This window comes from Zootermopsis nevadensis, unplaced genomic scaffold (genome assembly GCF_977971745.1).
Source record: "Zootermopsis nevadensis isolate Lab colony 2312 unplaced genomic scaffold, Znev_1.0 Znev_ptg000030l, whole genome shotgun sequence".
In the NCBI taxonomy this organism is placed as follows: Eukaryota; Metazoa; Arthropoda; class Insecta; order Blattodea; family Termopsidae; genus Zootermopsis; species Zootermopsis nevadensis.
Window position 1 is genome coordinate 20953720 of NW_028259162.1, and position 23111 is coordinate 20976830.

A 23111-nucleotide genomic window follows, 5' to 3' on the forward strand; every position below is an offset into this window, starting at 1 on the left:
CGCATACAAGAGTCGGAACCTGAGCCTGAAGACACGCACTGGATAGCCAGGGCTTGGTCACTCAGATTCTTCTGTTCGCAATCTTCAGAACAGCTGCAGAACTCACACAATATTCTGTAACATGTTGCATGATACGCCCTAAGCATATACTTCTTCAGTTGCTCTGTAATTGTCTTTACCCAGAGAAATGTAAACATACTGCTGACCTCAGACATTTGAGGTGTTTACAAGCAAATCCTCAAAAACGTTTTTGCATCAAGTATATTAAAATAAAGTGGAAAAGATTATGTCACAGAGTCCACATTTTGTCTTAATCTAGTATTGATGAGGTAATTACATCATGGAGTATGAGATAGGTGATTTACTATCCATCCACTTCTAAAGGATTTCTCCCTCAACTTTAGCTATGTGATCTGCCCTACCCAGCTAAGCCCTTAGAATAAACTTAACTAAGTTGTGACAACACAAACGCCATCCTTCATTATTGATAAATGTGTATTAATGCAAACACAAAGCGACCTCGTTCTATTTTTGCAGCACATCGTTTTTGCGCTCACAGGAATAATGGCATATGTAATACCAGATATTCCTGCTGAAGTGCAAACTCAAATACAGCGGGAAAAACTACTAGAGAAGGAAGCAAAGTACGAGAATGGGACGCAGGGAAACCACAGTACTAACTATGGTGAAATACTACTTGCTCAGAGGGAGAGAAGTCTGGCAGCTGCAGCTGGGGCAGCACGGAGTTGGTGGGGGCGAAGACTCAGTAGAGTGTCAGACACCCTTGATACTCAAGAAACATCACGACAGCATAAGGTTAATAACAGTAACTGTACAGTATGGGAAGTGGCAAGGTCATGATAATCATAACGGTGCATTTACTTTGAAGGAGCTTACATATAATTAAAAATGGTGCTCATGCTATACTTTGTAACTAATTTAACCACACTAAAAAAATGGGAACCTGTGTATCATATTCAACATCTCCCTCAGATATAGGAACAGTTTTCAACAAATCCCATCATTATAAAGTACAGAGCAAGTTGGTTTCAAGTTCAAACTGGCAGAAGCGAATGCACTCAGCAAAAAAGTACATTTCATTTGCCACAAGAAGCGAAACAAAATTCATGTTTCTATGGCAACCAATTAATAGTTTTATTCAATTAGCTACAGACAATACCCTGACTGAGCATAAAACCAATTCCTCTCCACCTCTCTTACTGTAAATTTCTGGCAATTCTGTGGCAATGATAATATAACCCAAAGTTTTAATAATACATCTCTGCAGTAGGAGACAGTATAGAAGAGAAAATATCATAAATTAAAATGTTGGTCCCCAAACTTTGATTTGCCAATCCCTTTATACAAAAAAGTAATTGTGGACTTTAATGTAAATTATTACTTTAAGTCACATTCAAAAAGAATAAACAATATTATAGGTGACAGTGTTCAATGGTTTCAAAGTAATGCTGCTTTTACAGCTTGTTCCACTGACAGAGTTACCGCAGCTTCAATTTCTTTCAGAAGGAAAATGTTCTGTGAGAGGCACTGTCAAGGTTTATCTGCACAGAGAAGGCCAAGTCCAGTTGGCGTCTGGAAAAAGATAAAGGGGCATACAAGAGTGAAAAGTACAGAGGACCTGTGATATCCATTTACTTCTCAATCTGCCATTTCTTATATCCATCAATGACTGTTTTACCACCATTACTTCCATATCTGTTGTTGATTATTTCTTGTGTCCACCATCATGTCACCACCTGTATCACGTCATGTATGTTACTATCAATCATCAGCTTCAGTCTACCAGAACACACCTAGTGAGAGGTTCTCAAATGAGATCTCTGCTAATTTTGTGTCTTATTTACTTTATTTCTGCAACAAAACTCACAGCCCATGTCTGAAAAGTGAAGTAAGGAAGTTAAGAAGCCAAGAGTATTCCACACTTTGGAAACAAAATTGAAAATTATTACTGATTCTGAAGATGGTAAATGAGCAGTCATGTTGGATGTGAACACAGAATACAACTTAAAACAATAAGATCAACTGTAGCTGATAAAATATAAAGAAGCTACAAAATTAACAGTAATTAAATGTCTAAGAACCAGAAAAAAATTTGTTCCTGAAAATGGAGAAGTTAGTGTTTATTTGGATATCCAATCAGTAAGCTAAGGACAATAATGTGAATTCTACTTTGACAAGGCAGAAGGCTAAGAGATTTTTTATCAGTCATAAGGCCAGACTTTAATGGTGTTTATTTGCCACAAAATGTAATTTAGAACTCAAGTTTACAACTTGTTAGGAACAAACTATCATTATAAGATGCAAGTATCGATATCCACTGTTTCCCTATTGGTCACGCTTTTAAGGGACCAATTAACAACAGACATCAAGTGGTCCTAGACCCCACATTTCATGGAAGAAGTTCATGAGGTAACAAAGTTCAGAAATCAGACCTAAGGTTTAATTCCCAGTAACTCTTGCAGTAATCTGGAGTTAGTGTGGGTTATAAACAATGTCTTCATGTGCAGACCACTATCTGCGATTACTGAGTGAATAAGCACATTAGATGCAATTATAATTCTCTAATACTTGAGGAAATTTTGTCATCAGAGTCATTCAATCATCAACCACACATGAGATGGAAACATAAACTCAGATGTAACAGCAAATATATTCGTCAAAAAATACAGTAAAAGACAAGATTATTTTGGTCATCTTCCTGTAAAGTTAATCCACTATATTAAGAACTGAGGCCAGTTGTTACTGTTCTGTAATAACCTCTGCCATACAGAAGTAGTACTGATAAAGGAACCCAGTCTATTAAAACCCTTAATTCGGCTCTAGTTTAGCAATGTAGCGGTGGTTTCTGCCTTCCTAGCCAAAAAATTAGGCATTGATATGCCACTTTTTCTTTTTAATACACAATTATATTTTCCACTTTCTTTGCTAATAATTAAGTTCTTGCAAAAGAAACTACCCTTAACATCAGTAACTAAGGTCACTGTTACCTGACCCCTTAACACTCCACAAATTCCAATAAATTTGATGTGGATCAGAATCCACAGATCTTCGAACCATTTAATTTAGAAGAAAAATTACAACCTGGATACCCACAATGTAATATTTGAGGTCAAAACATGCCATAATAATGGGCCAAATTTATAATAACATATCATCATAACTAGAATATTTATGTATTTTATTGGGGCTATGAAAAACGTTTAAATTCCTTAAAAATGTCTTGTCCAGGTGCTATATGATCAATATTTATATCTATCTCCAATATAAATTCACCTTTTTTAAAAAACATGCCTCAATTAACACATAATGAATTTCAAGTGATCAATGCAGGGATGATTAAAGAAATTCCAAATTATACACTGGATTACAAAGTAATATTCTCATTCACAATTTTTTTAAGAATATAATCAAAATTTGACTAAACAGTTCAATATTGTTATTAACTAATAAATGAAGCAAAGTACAGTACCAGCTTCCTTAGCAGCCAGCCCCAAACCCAGAACTTTCACAAATAAAAATGCAACTTCATCTGGTATCATTTTTCTTTACAATACAATGGTTACATGTACTTCTCACTGTCATCTCTACGATTCTTTACTTTGTGTGGCATATGATCACAGGTCTCCCAAACAAGAAAATAAAAAATTAAAACAGCAACTAAACTGTGTCGTATTTAGCATTGTGTGGTCCAGTGATCTTGTGTATTACGGACTGACTGCCCATTCCCAGCAAATAGTGGACCACAGATGTTTAGGCTTCTCAGGAACATTTATAGCAAAAATATGCAACATAAATGTTTGAAATAAACAGTCTTAATTTTTGGAGTGTGGTCTTCTGGGTTATGACACCATCACTACTGCGAAACCCTCAAGTCTCATACAGTTTGAACAAATATTCTGCTCAATTCTGGCAGCATAGTTCATTCAGTAACACACAACAAATCAAACAAAAGCTGCCTGATATTCCAACTTATTACAGCTCAAGTGCTCTTACCATTTTTAATTTAAGGATGCCTATGTTACTGCCGACACTAGACACACAAATGTTTTGTACAAAATTTGTCATTCTTTTCACTCTGTCATAGTCCTTTTATAAAGTTAATAGGAATTTTTACTCACTGAATTCTAATTCCTTCACAGTGAAAATGATTTTTGTATTTTGTCTGGTTATGTTAATTATAAGAACTTGTCAAGAACATTCAGTGTCACAAATCTAAATAATAATTCCTGGAAATAAATCTAACTAAACATTTCTCACGTTCAGTTTCTGTGAAAAACAGTCTTCACCTGAACAATATATGTTAATCTATTACTGTGAAAGCAGAAAACGCAGTGATCAGTGGTAATCACCAAACTCTTAACAAGTGGACAGAAGAGATATACCATGCCTGTATTTTGTTAATATTACAAGGTGCATGATCCTGTTTGTTTTATGTAAAATGTGTCAATGTTCACCTCACCCTGTACATAAATGCCATGCAGTAATGGGTTATATGCAATGCGGACCAAATGCAGTTCAGATAGAGGCAAAGGAAGATGAAACTGTTATACATTTTGTTCAAATATCAAAACTTCAAGACATGTATCACAGCACAATCAAGTTAAACAACTGTAACGCCATCTTACTTTAAACACAGGAAATCACATGTTCATCTGGGATAGCAGTTTAGTTTTTCTTTGTGAAAAATGAGCAAGAAGCAGTTCATACAGATGACCCAGGGGCAAATTCACATGATGTCAGCAACACAAACCATTCGGCAGCCTTTATTCACAAGGACGGTATAAATATTTACTGAGTATTGAAACCAAAATTGTAATTTACAACTTCAGTTTTGCATAGTGATGAAAAGACTGACAGTAATAATTCTGATTCATGATCATTTGAATAAATAAATGTAAGAATTCCATTTCTATATTATCAGAAAAATAAATATGTGATGCACTGAAAAAGTTGACACAGTATGTGGTGATAAAAATCGTGCATTAGCTTATCATCATCATTCACAAAAAACTGATTTAATTAATAATAATAATGTACACCAATTGTAAATTGTGAATATTGATGAGTTAGGAATAACAGGGAAATAATTTTAATTGAATAACAAACTGCAATTTGGAAAGAATGTGACAAGTAGCCACGGACAATTTTAAGATACTGTCACAGAATTTGCATTAACAGACTCAGAAAGACAAAGAAAGTCTTCTGCCACCTCGATGAACTACATTAATTATGGTTAAGTTGCTATTCAACAGTGTACCTATATGTCAATAATTAAGTCACATATATTTTATATAATTAAAAAATAATTTGGTGATTACCAATTTTCACTGATAATTTTCAATGTTGCCTATGTATCAATAAAACAGGAGAAGAAATGAGCATTATAGTACATACAAACATACGAGTAAATGGTTTTAATGTCAAAGTCTGTACAAGCTGTTCAATATAAAAACAGACTAGTCACGTGATACAATAGAAAAAATTTTATAACACATTACTCACTAGAACAGCCTTTTTTACACTTTTTTCTCATACCATAACCAAATTAAAATGTACTGCATTTCTAGATTATTTAATGACACTCTCACAACTCCAGAAGTTAAGCCATGTTGCACGAGATGATGACTGAATGTGGTGAATTAGAGAGCATTGTGGGAAGACAAAGTTTTAGCCACATTCAAGATATTAGATATTTTCTCATTCACCTAAAATGAATGAGAAAAGCTATGGCAGGTAAGGATAGAATATCCAGTGCCTCAGTCAAGTTTTATACCAGGTAAATCCTGAATACAAACGTGTTTGGTCCACCATCAAGTTTCTTTTGCAACACCAAATTAACTCACACATGACCACATAATGGGGCTAATATTATAAAAAAAAACAATTTACAGAAAACTTTTGAGAAACAGCTGATAAATCCCACTTCAAAGGTCATGAAGATGTGTTTACTTTGGTTATGGCATGGTAATTTAGCATTTTTTAAAAAATTATTGGTGTTTATATTGCCTCTTTCTTCTCCTAATGTCTTGTTACTAATCTCTCTTTACATGACTTTGGTGTGTATATATGTTCATATCCATGGTATTTATAACAAAGATATTTTCATACCTAAACCAAATAATGTGCATTGATTATTTCTATTCACAAATCAGACTATAATGTATAATAAAATAAATATTCAATTTACTTATACAGCTGACCATGTCTTTAACAAACAAGAATGGAAAAGGTATACACTAAAATTCCAAGGGTGTTCTTTATGCCACATCAGAGGCAATTTTATCAGCAGGACATCTGACAGTGCTATCAGAGGCATCTGTAGTATCCTAGGTCACTGTTGCAGCAATGTGAACCAATGATGGACAAATCAGCTTTCATACAAGAAACAACGTAATTTAACTCTTAAGTAAATAATAGTGTTCCTCAACAAGAAGTTAAAATTCCTGGGGCCTGCTTACACAGTGGCCAGTATAGTGGTTGCAAGTATTTAAAAGGTTAATACATCTATAGGGCGGCACATGACACTGCTAGGGATAGGGAACAAGAAGTTATTTTTATATTGCATTTCCATTACCTGAAAGGTAATAAAATTCAAGAACAATTTTGAAATTATTACCATCAGAAAATGGCTCTACTGATAGCTTTCTGAATGCTCTATAAATCCAGTATGAAATTCTTAACCTGACAAAACTCTAAATAAAGGTCTATATTAACCACTTTACTCCTCTTCCCAGAATATGGTAGCAAGTTCCTAAATTCTAATTAATTTATCAACCTCTGTTATAAACAGAATCTGCTCTTGATTATTTATAATACGTGTTTCTATTAATGGTTTAACAGCACTGTCAAAATATCAAATTATATGGTATTGAAAAATGGTATAATTTATGAATAATAAATTTGAAATAATATAGTAGGTAGCAGATGTGGCTTAATTTAAGGTATAATACTGGCAAGTACCTGGAATAAATATGGAAAACTGCAGAAAACCTGTCAGGAGAGCCAGCGTCTGGGCCAAGATTTGAAGTGGGTGAAATCCCAAATATGCAAGCCCATTCAACTGCATTGTTTCAAGCATAATCAAAAACACCGGTACACACTCTACCGTTTGAGCTCATATCCCTCCCCTACCCTTTCATTTCTACCAGCTTGTTTCTGGCATCTTTCACATGTTAAAATTTGTTCTTAACGGATACTGAAATTTAAGAGTGGTACATAAAATTTATAGTAATTAAACCCAAAGAATATACATAACAAAAATTATTTATAACCTTCCACATCCTCTGCCAACACACACTGCAAACTGAACTGACACCATAGCATTGAAACACATACTTCGGACTGTGGGAGCATGTTTTGTTTGTTTGTTCTTATCACCATAATATCCATCTGCTGCTTCGCATCTTAAGCGTGAAATAAAATATTACAATAAGAATTCCCAGTGCTCAAAAGTAACTTCAGCCAAGTAATTTTTTATTCACACCAACTTCTCTATACCAGATTTCCATATGATGAGACATGAATGTTAAATATAAATTCTGAGCCTTTAAGAACTTTCAGAGGTAACGATCACTGTTACTCTGCAGCTTCAGACTTTGAAAGTTAATGTGTAGTATCAATGTTACATACGTTCCATTGTTTGAAGGTCTCTTATATGTGATCTAATCTGTCACAGTCAGAAGTATGTGTCATAAACTGATCATTACTTATAACGGAGATCACTTCTCTTTGCATCCCTTTCCATCTTACCCCTCATCTTTCCATACCATTAAACTTCCAAAATGCAAATGACCGATTTTCGAAAAATATTAAAGGAAATTATTTATTACGATTTGAAAATCATTTATATTTAGAATGTGGATGTACGAACCTTACCTCGAAAATGAAATCCTAACCTTCCACAGCAAAGAAAAGTAAGCACTCGACGGTCACAGCGCACTTATTGCCTTGTTTTCAAGTTCAATGATCTGAGAAAACTATTCAAACTAATGATAAATAACCTCTCTTTACGCCACGACATATAATATCGCATTCTCGCCAACATGCGAACAATGAATGTCGTTGAAAAAAGAATTGCTTCACAATCGTTAAAGAGCGAATAAACTATAAGACATATCCGTGTTGTCTACAGCAATTTAATCTATACCACTTCTACTAAATTATGCCTACAAGCCATTTAACTTTTGTAAAACATGGTCTGTTACGTATAAAGTGAAGCTTTGGCGGCGACTGAAATTGATAAAAGACTCTCGGGTTACGAGCCGCGTCAGGCGGCTCAGTGGTGAATAAACCGTATCTTCTGACAACGTTTCGAGAGCAATCTCTGCTCTCATCCTCAAGGCTGCTCGCTAATTGAAACAGTTCCCATCGGCAAGCTACAAAGGGTCAGATTTGTTACGCATCAGCCCTGAGGATGAGCACAGATTACCATCGAAACGTTGGTATTAGATATGGTTCATTCACCAATCAGCCACCTGACGCGGCTCGTAACCCGAGAGTCTTTCTTCATGGTCTCTTACCTTGAAGGAATAAGGTTGATTACGAGCGGTTGAAAACAAGGTGCTCAGGGAAGATATTTGGACCCAGGAAGGATGAAATAGTGGGGAATTTAGTATGTTGCATACGAGGAGCTGCGTGAATTGTACAGGTCACCTAGGATAGTGAAGAGAGTGACACCTAGGAGGCCCCGATCGGCTGGACATGTAGCAGAGGTAGAGAATCCTTCTGGCAAATGACCATTGGGTAGACCAAGAAGGAAATGGAGGATAACATCAAGCTGAATCTTACGAAGGTGGGCTGTGAGGATAGCAAATGTATGGAGTCGCCTCAGGATTGTGACCAGTGGCGGGTTCTACTACCAGGGAGTTAATTTAACCATTTAACTTTCCTTCCCCTTTACCTAATATCATTTCGTCTATTCGATGTCATATATACAGTACACCCTCATCCAGCACAGGAGAAACGTTCCACGATAGCGGCACAACCGGTGAAAATGCATTGGACAAACTTCAAAATATAATATGGAATTAATGGCGGTAAGGAGATGGACCGTGAAAAGTTGAAGTAAATAAAAGAAAAAAATCAACATGCTGAATTTTTATTTATTTATGAACTGCGTAATAAAGTATTTATGGCAAGTTAAGAATGCCGCGTTTTATTCGTCCCCATGTTTGAGAAAAAATTATGAGTTGCATTTGATTATTTCATTTGCTCCTTTTTTTATCTGGGCAACAGGATCTGAACTAGTCAGATAATGTCCCTGTATATTTAATTCAAAATTTAATGGTTAACATAGTCAAACTCTTAGCTAAATCACAGAATATTCCTCAACAATTTTTATGAACAAATTTTAATACATCTTCTGCTTCCATATGCTGTTTTTATGCATGTGATGGCAGAAACGATTGTACAAGGCCTGAAGAACTTAAAAAAAGTTATAACTGTTAACAATAGTAAATGGATCGATACCTTGTTATGCTACCTTTCTTGAACGGTAGTTTACTAATGAAAATTATAAGACAATCAGGGAAAATACCTGTACATAGTGGCAATTACAGGTATACCTTAATGGACAATGAAGTACATATGAATAAGCTTTTAGAATTTTACTTGTTATTTCATCATAACCTGATGAGGTTTTTATTTAAAGGAATACAATTCTTATCTCAGCACCAGTGGTTGTAATAATTTTAATACCAAGGAATTTACTGGGAAATGAATGTTTTAAAAGTAATATTGCATCTTCTTTTCTCACTTTATATAAATTTAAACATTTGGCTATTGTTACAAACAAATTATTGAAAGCATCAGCCACCTTTTCTCGATATGGTACTTTTAAATACCTCTGAAACTTCTGTAAAATTCTACCACACTGCATGGTGCTACAATCCAGAAGATAGCCATCTTCAGGACCTTTATGTTTGCAAGACAATTTTATTCTTTGTGTAATACAGTCATTTTTTTATTTTCCATATACTTTTATATATAACTGGAAAACCAGTTTAAAAGATATTTAGAAAAGTAAACAGAGAAGAGTACAGAAGTACAATTTTTATTATAAAGGGTTAAGACCATCTTAATGAATGACAGCATATTATTTTATTCTGGAAAAAAAATTGCACCAAGTCACATTCTTCTCGTAAAGTTATTTTCTTCACTGCAATATAAAAATGATTTGTTTAATAAATAGGGTTAGTTTCATTACAAAACAAAGCAGATATTGAGACAGGATGTTGCAGGCATGTGTTAATACCCAACCCATGAATGTAGGCATAACCAATTAACCTTTCAAATCTACAGCTCATCTAAATAATATTTAAGAATTCAGTCCAAACCACTAAGAGAAAACAACATTTTACCATTACAAAGATCAATTGGTTAATGCTGTTCAAGGAAATGATCGTTGTTAATAGGGAAAACCCATGCATACAAAATGCACAGTTGTTAAAGAAGGTGGTATATGCAGTTCCAACTGCGATTTACAGGGTTAATGATACTGTTTTGCTGAAGTAAAGTGAATATACCAGCATAATACTGAAAGCAATGTATATGTTCTACATAAACATACATACATGTTACTAATAATCATAGAAGCTTATTACTGGTTTGTTCAATTTATGTAGCACATACAGAATTTTAAAATTTACAAGTATTTAACCAATATACATACGAAGTTCCATTAAAATGTTCATTCTTCCATTATATACAATGATATCTCTGCTGAACAGGTAACTCTTTGGACCCACTTGTCAGCACAGCATATTACGCGAATGTAAATAAAAGCAGGATATTTCCTTTTTAAAAAATTCACTTGTATTCTCTTCACTATGAGACACACGTCATCTGACCACATGCTGCAATAAAAACACTCCTATCCTCAAGTTATGGAGTCCATCCTACACCCAGGACATGGATTAACTGGATTTGATTTAAATGTATCTACCCAATAATTAAAATAATAAGCAGAGCCTCTCATGACACCAACATGACTGACATGGCAACAACTTCGTACCACATTGCTAGAAAATCTTTTTGCATACTGTATGTTTAGTCATTTGAATAAAAATTTTCCTGGATATTATCCATCGTCTAGTAAAATATAAAATGTAAAACGACGTTACGGAGATGAGGCTCTATCTCCGTCTTCAGGTTCCTACTTGGTTGGGCCCACTAGATAGAGCTAATTCCTATCTCCGGAGATAGGAATTAGTCACCATCGTCAAGAAGGTTTAGATCTGTATGTTTAGGTTCATCATATTCAGCACCTCTTACACATTTTTGACACTTTTGGAATAAATATTGAACTTCCACCCATCATACCTGAATTGCAGTACACCTTTGATTTAAACCACTGCACACAGCTTTACCTTGAATTCAGTAAGAATTAATTTTGATAGTAAAATATCATGATTCATACACTCAAAATACTTTAGAAAAAGTCACAAAATAACCCACCCACAAGCATCTTATCATTTAGGGCACACAAGATTACATCTATCAACGTGTACAATGCTTATCAGATGAGAGACCGATTCTAAACCCCAATTGTTCTTCAATCACGATACTGTTAAGAGTTTAAAAATTAATTACTCCCCTGTACATAATTTGTTACTAAACATGAGACAGCAGAGATGTAAATTTGGTTCAGTATATTTTCCGAGGCGTCATGATGCTGGAACTGTCTTGAGGTTATATTTAGCAACTCAGAAGAAACAAATATCATGCACGAAATGCGAACACCGTTTGCTAAATTTGAATGCTTTGAAACGAATGCTTCGCGTCAAACTTGCTGATCCCCTGAACACAGGTAAAAGGTAAGTGCCCAGAATCACCCCGAAATTTTATAAAATATCCTCTTTTTTTTAAAAAAAATTCAAACTGAGCAATATCTTAATTTAGTTGGGCCAGACATTCTTAGTTACATGTCAGTAGCTGTCTGAATCACTGACAAAGGGAAGCCACACAAAAAAGAGTAGACATCAACAAGGCACTGCATATCATCAAAATCAACGTCAAAGCTAACAAAGTGCAACAAAACTAAGTAGCAGTTCAACAATTTTGGCTATTACTGGAGGTTCTCTTACAAACCTGACATTTATGCACAATATGAACTAACACAGATTGATAGAGATTAAGCCAACACTCAGAGTTGACTCCTCACATTCTTAACAGCTCATCGTCACTATCGGACTCTTGCCCATCCACGTGACTCACCAGCAGCTGGCTGGCTTCGTCGGCTGCCTCTAGCTGTATCAGAAGAAACACATTACATGAATTACTAGGAAGTATAAACATTAGAAGCAAATTAGGTTCCCTAGTAACCTCTCTTTCTTTTATAGATCCTGAGATGTGTAACAGCCACAGTTCCTTGGTCCTTCGTTGATCACCTCATTCTAAAGCTATGTTATTAATACAAGGCGCCTTACCTCTGCTTCCCTGTAAATCTTTCATGACATGGAGCTTCACATGACCTGGCAGGAAAGAGGCTAACCCTTACATTGTATAAACTTGCCACACAAGTTACAGCAGAGAGAATATTCTCAGATATGATACTCACACTTTTCCCACTGAGACTTGGTATGAAAGATTATGATATGTTTGATATAAGACAGTACAGGGGACCCAGAATCAATAACCTGATATTTAGTTTCATATTTTGTTACTGTATTAAAACATGAGATGGTATGTAGCATTCTCAGTATCAATTAAAATAATGTTTAATGTGAATCAAAGTATCACTTTGAAAATATAATATGCAAGTTTCATCCTTGTAGGAATCTAACATTCTTACACCCAAATTATGCCTTTCTAAGAAAAAGAGGAGTACTAATATAAAACATTAGCCACGGTTAGCCCATCTTTGAGCAGTAATTATATTGCATACGTAGTCCTTTTCTTAATACATTTATATGAAGCCATTTACGATCAGTTTTTGTTATTGACAACATTTTGTGAACCAGTTTGAACTGGTTCAAATTGGTTACTGAACACTTAACAGCTTGCTCTTAAATCACTGAGCTGTAACATGAGATTACTTACCAAACAGAAGTGAATCTTTATTTCAAATGGTTCAAAGCCTTGATTGCCTTCAAGACTGCTACAGTTACAGTTCCTCTACTGTCAGCATAAATAATTTATTCATAATGAACAATTCTATTTGTAGTGATACAGCTGAGAAATGGTTCGGTTAGATTAGTTTCAGGTTATGTTATAATATATTTATCTGGGAACCTATCATAGCTCATTCTTTCAACATGTTCTTTCTAATTTCTTTTTTAAACTGCATGAAATTTGTTATTAGTTATTCTCGGGTGATCAGCCATGTGAGAATGGAGTTGTGATCCAACATTTCAGACTGTATCTACCTCTGGGTTGACTTAAATGTATTCAGTCACCAGGACAACTTCAAATCTTGCATGTTACTAGTTGAGTTTGTATTTTTATCATTATTTCATTTCTGTTCTCCTCAAAGTCAGGTGTGACCTGGCTGTTTTGGTGTTTACAGATGTAACACAGTACAAGGGAGCACATACTTCTAAGGTGTAACTCAATTCTTAGAGAGATAAAGTTAAATATGTTCCATTGTAACAAAGTGATATCTATCTTCAATGAAACCAAGATAAAGCAGGTGCCTATCTATAATGTAAAATTTCTGCAGTTAATACTCATTTTCTGTTTCCACACGATTTTGCTCAATGCTGTACTTTTGATGTTCCATTCAATTACAAGCCTGACCCACCCTTACCACAGTCAATCCTCAGCTCATTTATGACCATTAGTAAACAGCTTCAAATCTCTACGTAAGGTAGAACAGTCCCAAGGTTTTCATATTTCCTTTTGGTTGTAGCCACGGAGTTCAAGAAAAAGTAGTGATGCATCTGGACACAACAGTTAAAGCAACTGAAGCTTGTGAAGCTGGCAGTTAAACAAATTGTCAAAATGTAATGCTGGAAAGATGTACGTCTACATCGTTTTAAAAGCAATGTCTAAATTGGAGTAATGATTCAATAAAACAGAAATTAAGGAAAACTGGATATGAAGACATGAACGAGATCAAGTGGGAGTGGTTTGTAAGTCCAAAGGTTAGAAACTAGTAAGTATCTGGACCAAAGGTACAGGAACATGCAAAAGAAGTGGCTGAAAAGTGAATTTAAAGCATGGAATGGATGGACATAGAGCTTCAGAAGGGAACTTGACAAAATGAGACTGTCTTTTCATGCATTGCCAAACAAGGCTCTTTCTTTAGAAGGTGGAAGAAGTTTGCCTCTGTGGTTTTATGACTACACTGACCATTTTGTTGTCCCCCATTATTATCACTGTCAATTATTCTTTGGTATATTTTACCGTGCAAATGTGTTAGATGTGGCAAAGAGCCATCTACTGTTCCCGACTGTAATCTTGAGACTTGAAAGGAATGCAGGAAGTCGGAAATGTTAAAGGCTACTGCATAATAGACACTATCTTTCCTCTTCATCTCACTTCCTCACCCTGCAAGTCTCAAGATTACAGTACCTAGATTGTACACTAAAAAATAATAACTGCTTATGAATGATGATTTGGGGACAATGTTTATGCAGTTGTGGACTATGTTAAAGTACAATACCAGCTTCTTCCAGGTTCAAATGCAGTAAACCAATAAAAAACTGTCATACTAGTCAGGCCTCCTGGCCAGCATTCAAACCCAGGAGTTGTCAAATTCAACACAGTGTAAACGATTACGAAGCCCTGTGCATTCATAACCTAAGTTGTTCACTTTTGGTAACTTCTTGTGAAGACTGTCATTTGTGAGGGCAGAAGTGGATACCTGGTTCTCAATGCTAGGTGGACCTTTGTAGTACATGTACTACAAAGAGACGGGGATTTTCTGGTTTTCCCATCTTACGACTAAAAACTACCCTGTACTTATTGCTTTAAGAGCATTACTTTTAAGAAGGATATGTTATCCACCTGTTGAAAGGTTCTTTGTCCTGCGTGGGAAAGCGTCGTTTTCTTCGGTTAAACCCCGGACCCTGACTCAAAAGGAATCTTTTGTTACTTATTCCTTGGTTGGAATTTGTAAAATTAAAAATTAAAATTGTGAACGCATCTGCTAGCAGGGATTCATTCGCAACCTTGACTTCATTTTGGTCCGTCGAAGCAGCTTGTATTCACGCAAAGCTCATTTTTTAACATTAATTAGAAATTATCCAAACTGATACTTCTTCATACGCAAGGAAATAAACCAGTGTCGTCTTCCTTCAAATCAGTTTACTGTAAACCACTGATCGTTGATCCTGGCCGTGAAAACTTCCCGTGAGCCGAGTCCCACCTTACCGACTGAGCCAATAAACACCGAGACACTTCTTTGCCTGAGCACTACCAGGTAACAGCCGACAGCCGAGAAACGACAAGCACGGCACCTGGTCCGAGGTGCTGAAGCATCGTTATGTATACAACGTATCGGAGACTAACACTGTCTTACTACGAACAATGTGCAGTGCCCATGGTCAGACTATTCTCACAGACCTTTAGAAGCAATGCTGTCAGATTAGACATAATGACACTGTTCACATCTCAAAGCAACATAACACACCCAAACATACAAAGAACAAGCAAGCAGCCACCTCACAAGGAGTACAGAACAGCTGTTTCATCTTTTCTGGACCTGAATGCAAATATTCAATAATATGTAAGAGGAAAGAACTGTGAATGACTACAAAGGGATGAATTTGCAAATGACCTGTAGAAATCTATTTTTCGAAATAATTTATAAAATTAAAATAATGAAAATTCCAGAAACTATATTCAACCCAGAATGAAATGCTTCTAAGACTTGGCTCTGAAATAAACATATGTAATCTCTTTCGTGCTATCAATAGTTGGTGCCAGGAAGATGGAAAATAATGGACAGCACCTCATGTAACATTAACTTCAACAGGAACCACTGGTGGCAGGCTGTATCTAGTGCAGGGGAAATGAGATGGTATAAATAACTGAGGACTGGAATTATACAAATGAAACTATGGATAATTTGTATTGGCACAAACAAGGTATAAAGTCCACTAACCCCATGGTGCAGAGTCCTTCCTCAGTCACTTCACATTCCCATATTATTCTCCATTTCATTTTGTGTGATTTTCACTGCTGCTTTCCTTACTTTAATTTTATTTTCATAATCTGGTCTTTCGCTCTCTCTCTCCCACAGGGCCTTACTGAGGTCCACTCTTATCCCATTGGCTGTCCTGCTTTGCCCATATTTTGGTTCTCCCTTCTCACACTGACCCAACCAGGGCTCTGGCTTGTCCATATCTATCCCAACATTTGCCCATTTTGCTCCTCATCTGAAGATGTTGCGCCTCGCAGTCCGACCAACATTTCGGAGGAGCTTACTGCCTCTATCATCAAGGTGAATAGTAAGCTGCATTCAGAAATGTTGTGGTAGATACAGTAGTAGGCTGAACAATGCTCTTCTGAAACATCGGTCAATATCTATCAGATCTAAAACTTCTTGACGATGGTGAAGAGTCAATTGAATAAAAAATTTTCTTGGATATTATCCATCGTCTAGTAAATATAAAACGTCCGGAGATAGGGATTAGCTCTATCTAGTGGGCCCAACTGTGTAGGAACCTGAAGACGGAGATAGAGTCCCATCTCCGAAACGTCGTTTTACGTTTTATATTTACTAGACGATGGATAATATCCAAGAAAATTTTTATTCAATATCTATCAGACTACACAGTGAACCATTCCAGAAGACAACAGTCTTCATACTCGTGGCTGAGATAACCTCAATCTCACATTCATTAGTGTTCACAAGAGCCTGATCCCTATCATAAGCCACATGATTCCAATCCATACCCTTAAAAAACCTAATTTATCTATTATCAATCCTACCATCAATGTCCAAGTTTCCCAACAAAATTTTTATACACACTTCTCATGTCCCCCATGTGTGCTACATGTCCCTGTCCATTTCATCCTCCTTAATTTGATGTACCTAATAATGTGTCGCTGAAGAGTACAAACTATGGAGGGCCTCACTATGCAGTTTTCACCAGCCTCTTTCCATACAATAAAACACAAAGTTAATATTTACATTTTCAGATAGGAAGTAGGAAGGCAAAACATTCTGTACTCCATGGTAGAAAGTCTTCCCTGGATTTAGCTCTTAATTTCTTTGAGAATGAAATTTTGATGGATTACTATCAGAACCAAAAATATTAACTATGCTACATTTTCAAAGTATTCAGATGTTGCGTCCTGAAAGATCCTTTAGGGCAAACATATTTTATATAAGTCATTAGAATACTCTGTGGAACAAAAACAATTCTGAACTACGTTTTGCAAATTAAATCATTTTGTCTGTGGTAAGATTTGAACTCAGAACCTTAAAATCAGAAAGATGAACAAAATGTTCCGGCAAAATAAAAGAAATACCTTCTTCCTTCTCACTTCTATTCTTGCTAACGCACAAACAATACAGCGATAAACTGAATGACAATACTGATGATTACTTTTTGCTTATTGATAAAGAGTCGCTGAACATAACAATTTGCATATATTGGTATACATTTCCAGCCTCTTTTTGTATGAGTTCCATACAGAAGCTATGAAACACATTCATTTAAATAATATAACAAGAGCACAATTTTAATGAGCAGGCCGATTTATGAAAATACAACATACACATTAAAAATGTAACATACAATTGGATTCAACCTTACGAAAGTTGTCTTCACTTCAACGCCAGTTGCCTACTATGCTGATTGGTCTAGAAGGGAACATGAGCAACCAACCAAAGGAGAGTTTTCGCCTCTGTTTTGCTTTGACAGGACTCAGAAAAATCAGAAACATTACTTCGCGCTTTTCTTCAGTTACGTAGACACAGGTGTCCTTGTTCAACACACATCTAGCATGCATCATTTTAATTAATGGAAGGCAAATAAGTACACAGTTATTATGAATGACTGGACTTATGATGCCAGCCTGCTTAGATCACTTCAGTTTAGGACTTAGAAAATTTCGGGTGCTTATTTTTGTTGTACAGAGTACATCTTTGGGGTCATGAACAAGGGTGGCTCGGATAAAAATGTCTGAACTGGTCAAACTATTTCCTACACTACAACGGCTTATGGTGTGAGGTTTTCACAGCTCTGTGGGTGGTTGTGCTCCGTAGTCTTCTGCCTGAATACCAACATTTTTAAGAAACATACTACATTCTCTTTCAGCAGATGGGTGCAATCTAAATCAAGTCTACTGAACCGTCTTCTGTATTAATTTTTGTATCTCATATCACCTATCTCACCCTCTAGTGTCATGACGTTCCTCAGTATGTTTCTAAAGGGCGATTGGAAGAACACTTTATTCACTATTAATACTGATACAATTAGGCCCATAGGTGACCAAATCACACGTTCGGATGCACCAAGTAACCGCTAAAGTGTGACGAAGCTTAACATTGCTACAGAACGAAAGATGGTTGGGTTCCAGTGCCACTCTTTACTCAGCACCCACACAAATGGGCTGTTCCAAGGGCAAGTTTTGTAAACTACTGCTTATGTACATTCAGATATTATTAATAATATGAACCTTTGTCAATTCTTACTTTCGACACACATTATATGACTATTTTTGTGATAAAAAAAATACACACTGATATGTTGACAAAAAAATGCAGGTTTTTGGGTTCCCTGCAACATATATTTACCTCGTATTACAATTAACCACACCTATAATTTGGTGAGAGTAAAACTGTGAGGCCCACTCCAGATGTACCTCAATGTCGTCATCAGACAGACTATAGGATTCATGTTCAAATGAATTGCAATAAATTCCCAGCATAACACACTTCTGCGGGCTCAAAATTATATTCATAATAAAATTTAATTATAATCAAAAGCTATAAAAATGAATTAAAAATGCAACATTTATTGTTTTTACAGGGTTCCCAAGTTCGAGGTTGCCACTGCGTGCTTCTCAAGCAATTCAAAATTTCCGCAGTTTCTGTGAGCAAACCGTCACTAATTATCGCCCAAACACCTTCACTCTTACTTTATCCTTACCAGAAAGACGACTGGGCATTGCCTCAGAACCTTCTAACTACAAGATGATCTTTCTCCCCCCCCAGAAATCGAAGTGTCTCTCACTTCTCCCCCACCAATTTTCTCTTTGGTCCTACTCTTCTGTTATCCTTCTTATCTCTCACTTTTTTCATGTTAACGTAAATTATCCTTCACCTTCAACTTCTACCTACGCTAACATCAAACTATCCATGTGTCACAGTAGTATTTTGGTAAAACATTTAACGCCATTAAAATCCAGAATGAAGCCCCATAGTAAGGGGGTTAAATTCACATACAGAAACTATTTTAATTATATCTGTTACGGACACCATGCCACTGCAGTACACCCAGACGCTAGATTTTCAATCTCTAATTTTTTTTTTTAAAACTGTCAGTAATTCTATTTCTGAAAGACTTTCATCGACACAATCAAAAATTTACAATGATTGCCATCACTATATTCTGCGCCACGATGCATACTGAGGGAATTACTGAAGCTGAAAAGGCTTCAGTGCCAAAATTTTGTCATCAGAATATTTTCTTCTTACAGTTCACTTAATTAATATCCAAGACTATAGTATATGGAGAGATGTACATGCTCGTCTAGCGCATATTTAACAAAGTATCTGAGAGGAACAGCTGTGTTTCTTAATTCTGAAACATCTTACAGTGAGAGTACTGGGTTTGTTCAGGAAGAGTTAACACATTCTAAATAATAATTTAGAAAAATATCTTGTAATGTGGGGATGTTTTTACTGAGCCATATTGAAGTTTCATTACACCAATATTCCTTATTGTGAAACTCTTATCCATAGGAGCGCATGAATAATAGTGTTATGTTTATATCTTCAGGTTTCTGTTCGGTCGGTGTGCACGACTTGTAGTTAATTGAATACAATTTTTAATGAGGCTCCACAGGCTGCGTTACTTCAAAATAGCCCGTCCAGTCCCAGAGTAAGAATAAATGCCCACCTCTAGGTTAAGGACTCTTGAAACAAAAACGAGTTTCATGACTGCAGAATGTAAACAATTCACACGTCATGTGACATCACACGTACGACTGCTGAACCCTGTCCAGATACTGCATGCGCCAATCACACAAAAGCACAAAGAAAAAAAAAATACACCGACTTGCACGTACAAGTACCCTCTGAGGCACCTAAAGTTCGCTCCAAACACCATCATTTTCCTGTAAGCAAAAATACAATCCACAACGTAAGGAACAGTGCAAACGACATCGGTCCTCCGTCTCATGGTACTCTTGCATCGAGGCAGCTCCTCTGGGTTGCATAAGAAGCAGGGAATTTCCCTCCTTCTACTTACACCCCAACTTTTCTGCCAAAATTTACTTTGTGACCAAAAAAATACACTGGGCCTGCCTAATTTACTTACATGATATTAACATTTCTCATTAAAACAGAACAGAGCACAGCATAAAAAAGTAAAGCTGTCCCGCTACACGCCGTGTAGGCGCTTGGGGGGAGCGGAGGTATAGCTCCTACTCTTTCTTGACCTCGGCACTAGATCGGCATCACGCCCCGGCTTTGCTTTACTCCCAGAAAAGGGTGGGCCCCAGAGCCGGTCTGGACGCAGAGGCTAGAGGAAAAAATCCTCTGCCCCTGCCGGGGATCGAACCCCGATCGCCCAGCCCGTAGCCAGTCACTATACTGACTGAGCTATCTCGGCTCTTAAGCACGGCATAGCCACATGAAAAATGAACCTATCACAGGGCATTCGAAAAAGGCACCGTGCAGTTAACCACAAACTGCTGATATTGCCATTGCCAGTGCCAGTGTTGCCACTACATAAATGAAACTGCATAGTGACTTTTCGACCACACTGCATAATCATAGGGCTTATAATACGCTAGATGGGAGGTTCCATGCAGAGCAAGGGCATACAGAGTGTTTCAAGATAAAACCTCTTGGTTAGAAGCCAACTACGAGTAATAATGATTTTTGAATTACTTAAAGACGACACTTTCTTAAATGCAGAGCTTACGTAGGACGAACGGTCAGCGGGTAAGTATTTGTATGGAGGGGAGCGAAGCATGTTTCGACATCTGGACAGACTGAGGAAAACCTGGTTGGAATAGTCATAGGATAGGATGGGATAATATTAAAATAAGTGGATGAAACCTGGTAGAACTCACTGGGACTAGAAGAGTCAGTGGCGTAACTTCTCACAGTCAAAATTCCGTCACACACACACACAAAAAAAAGATATTTAAAGGTCTCATATCAGTCAGAGACACAGTCCTAGGGTGTTGTACGTTTAACTGGTGCAGCAACAGGTATGAAGAGATTATCAGAGGCGTCAGAAATAATCAGAAATATTTTAAAATATAGTACATTATGAGAATCAAAAAATATTATTACTAGAAGAGCTGGGTGAGACTGGAGATCTGGCAATAAAAATACACAAGACATTGCAGATTTCAAACTTTGTGCCCCACTGTTAGTAACTGTAAGCACGTAACACGACGGGTTCTATGACAATCACACAGGAACAGGATACACAAGATAGCAAGAAAACAACAGATATCAGCAAGAATATACCATATCACAATAGAAAAGAACCACCCAAAAGAAAGAAGACGAGATATCAAACAACAGATAAGATTTGTCAGTCCTAGAACAGATTCCGCGCTCGTTTCAAGACGACGTCAGTTCTAAGAACCAGAAGGGAGGTCCCAATAAGAACAGCAGATGTCCCACGAGACATCAGACACAGAAAGTTGCAGAGATAATAGCCACATTTCAGCAAGACCAAAATCAAGGCTGCCAACTGCAAATGTGTACTCACCAGAGAGTAGTGAAACTGTCCGTTGTGCCGCCTCATGCCGAGGAACGAGTACACCCAGCTCCTCAGTTGGCTGCGATTGGCTGGCTTTCTGAAATGCAGCACCAACAAACACAGGACAGCCGCCAGGATAATCAGGCCTACCACCAGACCCACTGAAACAGAAATACACGATTTGAACATCGATCCGATCCTCTACTTTGAGCGGGAAGAAATTCCTCAATTTTTTCGGAACCCGAGGGTCCCTTACCGTGTTCGCAAGATCTCACCATGGGAACGTATTCTGACCCAAATGAATCCATCTTAATATTATCCTCCGTGACTAAGTCTCCCAAGTGGTCTTCGGGCATTTTAACCAATATTTTGAATTTCTTACGTCTCTCATTCATTCAAGCAATGCCATACGCGTGTCATCCTCCATTATCTGATCACTCCAACTTTCTCCGCCTTCCTCCTTATTTATCTCCCTTAGGCTCAGCTGATCTCTTCAGCACACTGTTTTGTCAAAAACTGCCAAGACTGACCTGAACTGCCTGAAGTGGACTCAGAGCGCAGCGTTGTGTGAACGCTTGAGGGGACCAGCACGTCGCAGACATTGGCATTCAGCCATTCAATCACAACCCCACAGTCGTTCTCCTGCAACAGAAATAAAGTACATTAAAAAGGAAGAATAAATTACTTTTCTTGTGCAAAAATATTGTATGAAAAACAGTAACAAATACATTAATGTATGAATAATAAAAATTACCTCTTTAAAGGCAGACATCACATGTATTCTGGTAGATGTTTACTAACATTTCAGAGGTACTTTCTGTCTGCATCATTGGGGCAATGATGTAGGCAAAATCGTCCTGATGACGGAGGCAGTATGACCTCCGAAACGTTGGTAAACATCTACCATACTACACGGCGCAACAACCCAGAAGACAGAAATCTTAAGTGAATTTAATGTTTGTTTATTTTAGGGAACGGTTCATCAGTTATTCATTTTAGTGAAGAAAATTACTTCCATGAAACATCTCCAAGTGAACCTTAAATAAGAACAACTTGAATTACAGAATAGAACTTTCTGTTTTCACATTTGCTATATTTTATTCTCTTATTAAGTCATTTGAGGAGAACAGATCTTTAAGAAATTTCATGGTTAAGGGCTGAGTAAATAAAATGGTGTAATTAAGAAAGTAGTGCAGCAAGATCAAAGTCTTACAAGTGTTAACATACTTCTGAGACGGTAAAATTCTTAAT

At 36.7% G+C, this 23111-nt stretch overlaps 2 protein-coding genes across 12 annotated transcripts in view; one reads left to right on the forward strand and one right to left on the reverse strand.

Moving 5' to 3' along the window:
- The window catches only part of LOC110828963 (uncharacterized), a 66325-nt gene extending 60112 nt beyond the window's left edge, over positions 1–6213 (forward strand). For 4 of the 5 annotated variants that reach the window (XM_087358741.1, XM_087358737.1, XM_087358738.1 and 1 more), the window contains one exon: positions 538–6213. In XM_087358741.1, the coding sequence (XP_087214867.1) occupies positions 538–861 (324 nt within the window). In that variant the 3' untranslated portion in view covers positions 862–6213. The remainder of the gene's footprint in view (positions 1–537) is intronic. The other variant, XM_087358739.1, reaches the window with a different exon arrangement.
- The window catches only part of LOC110828972 (BLOC-1 related complex subunit 5), a 132195-nt gene that overhangs the window by 72050 nt on the left and 37034 nt on the right, over positions 1–23111 (reverse strand). For 2 of the 7 annotated variants that reach the window (XM_087358744.1, XM_087358742.1), the window contains exons 21-23: positions 22391–22502; positions 21870–22021; positions 9103–12267 (exon numbers count right to left, since the gene is read on the reverse strand). In XM_087358744.1, the coding sequence (XP_087214870.1) occupies positions 12178–12267; positions 21870–22021; positions 22391–22502 (354 nt within the window). In that variant the 3' untranslated portion in view covers positions 9103–12177. Of the gene's footprint in view, positions 1–7896; positions 8174–8225; positions 12268–14967; positions 20254–21869; positions 22022–22390; positions 22503–23111 lie in introns of those variants that run through there. The other 5 variants (XR_015537849.1, XM_087358745.1, XM_022062220.2 and 2 more) reach the window with 5 other exon arrangements.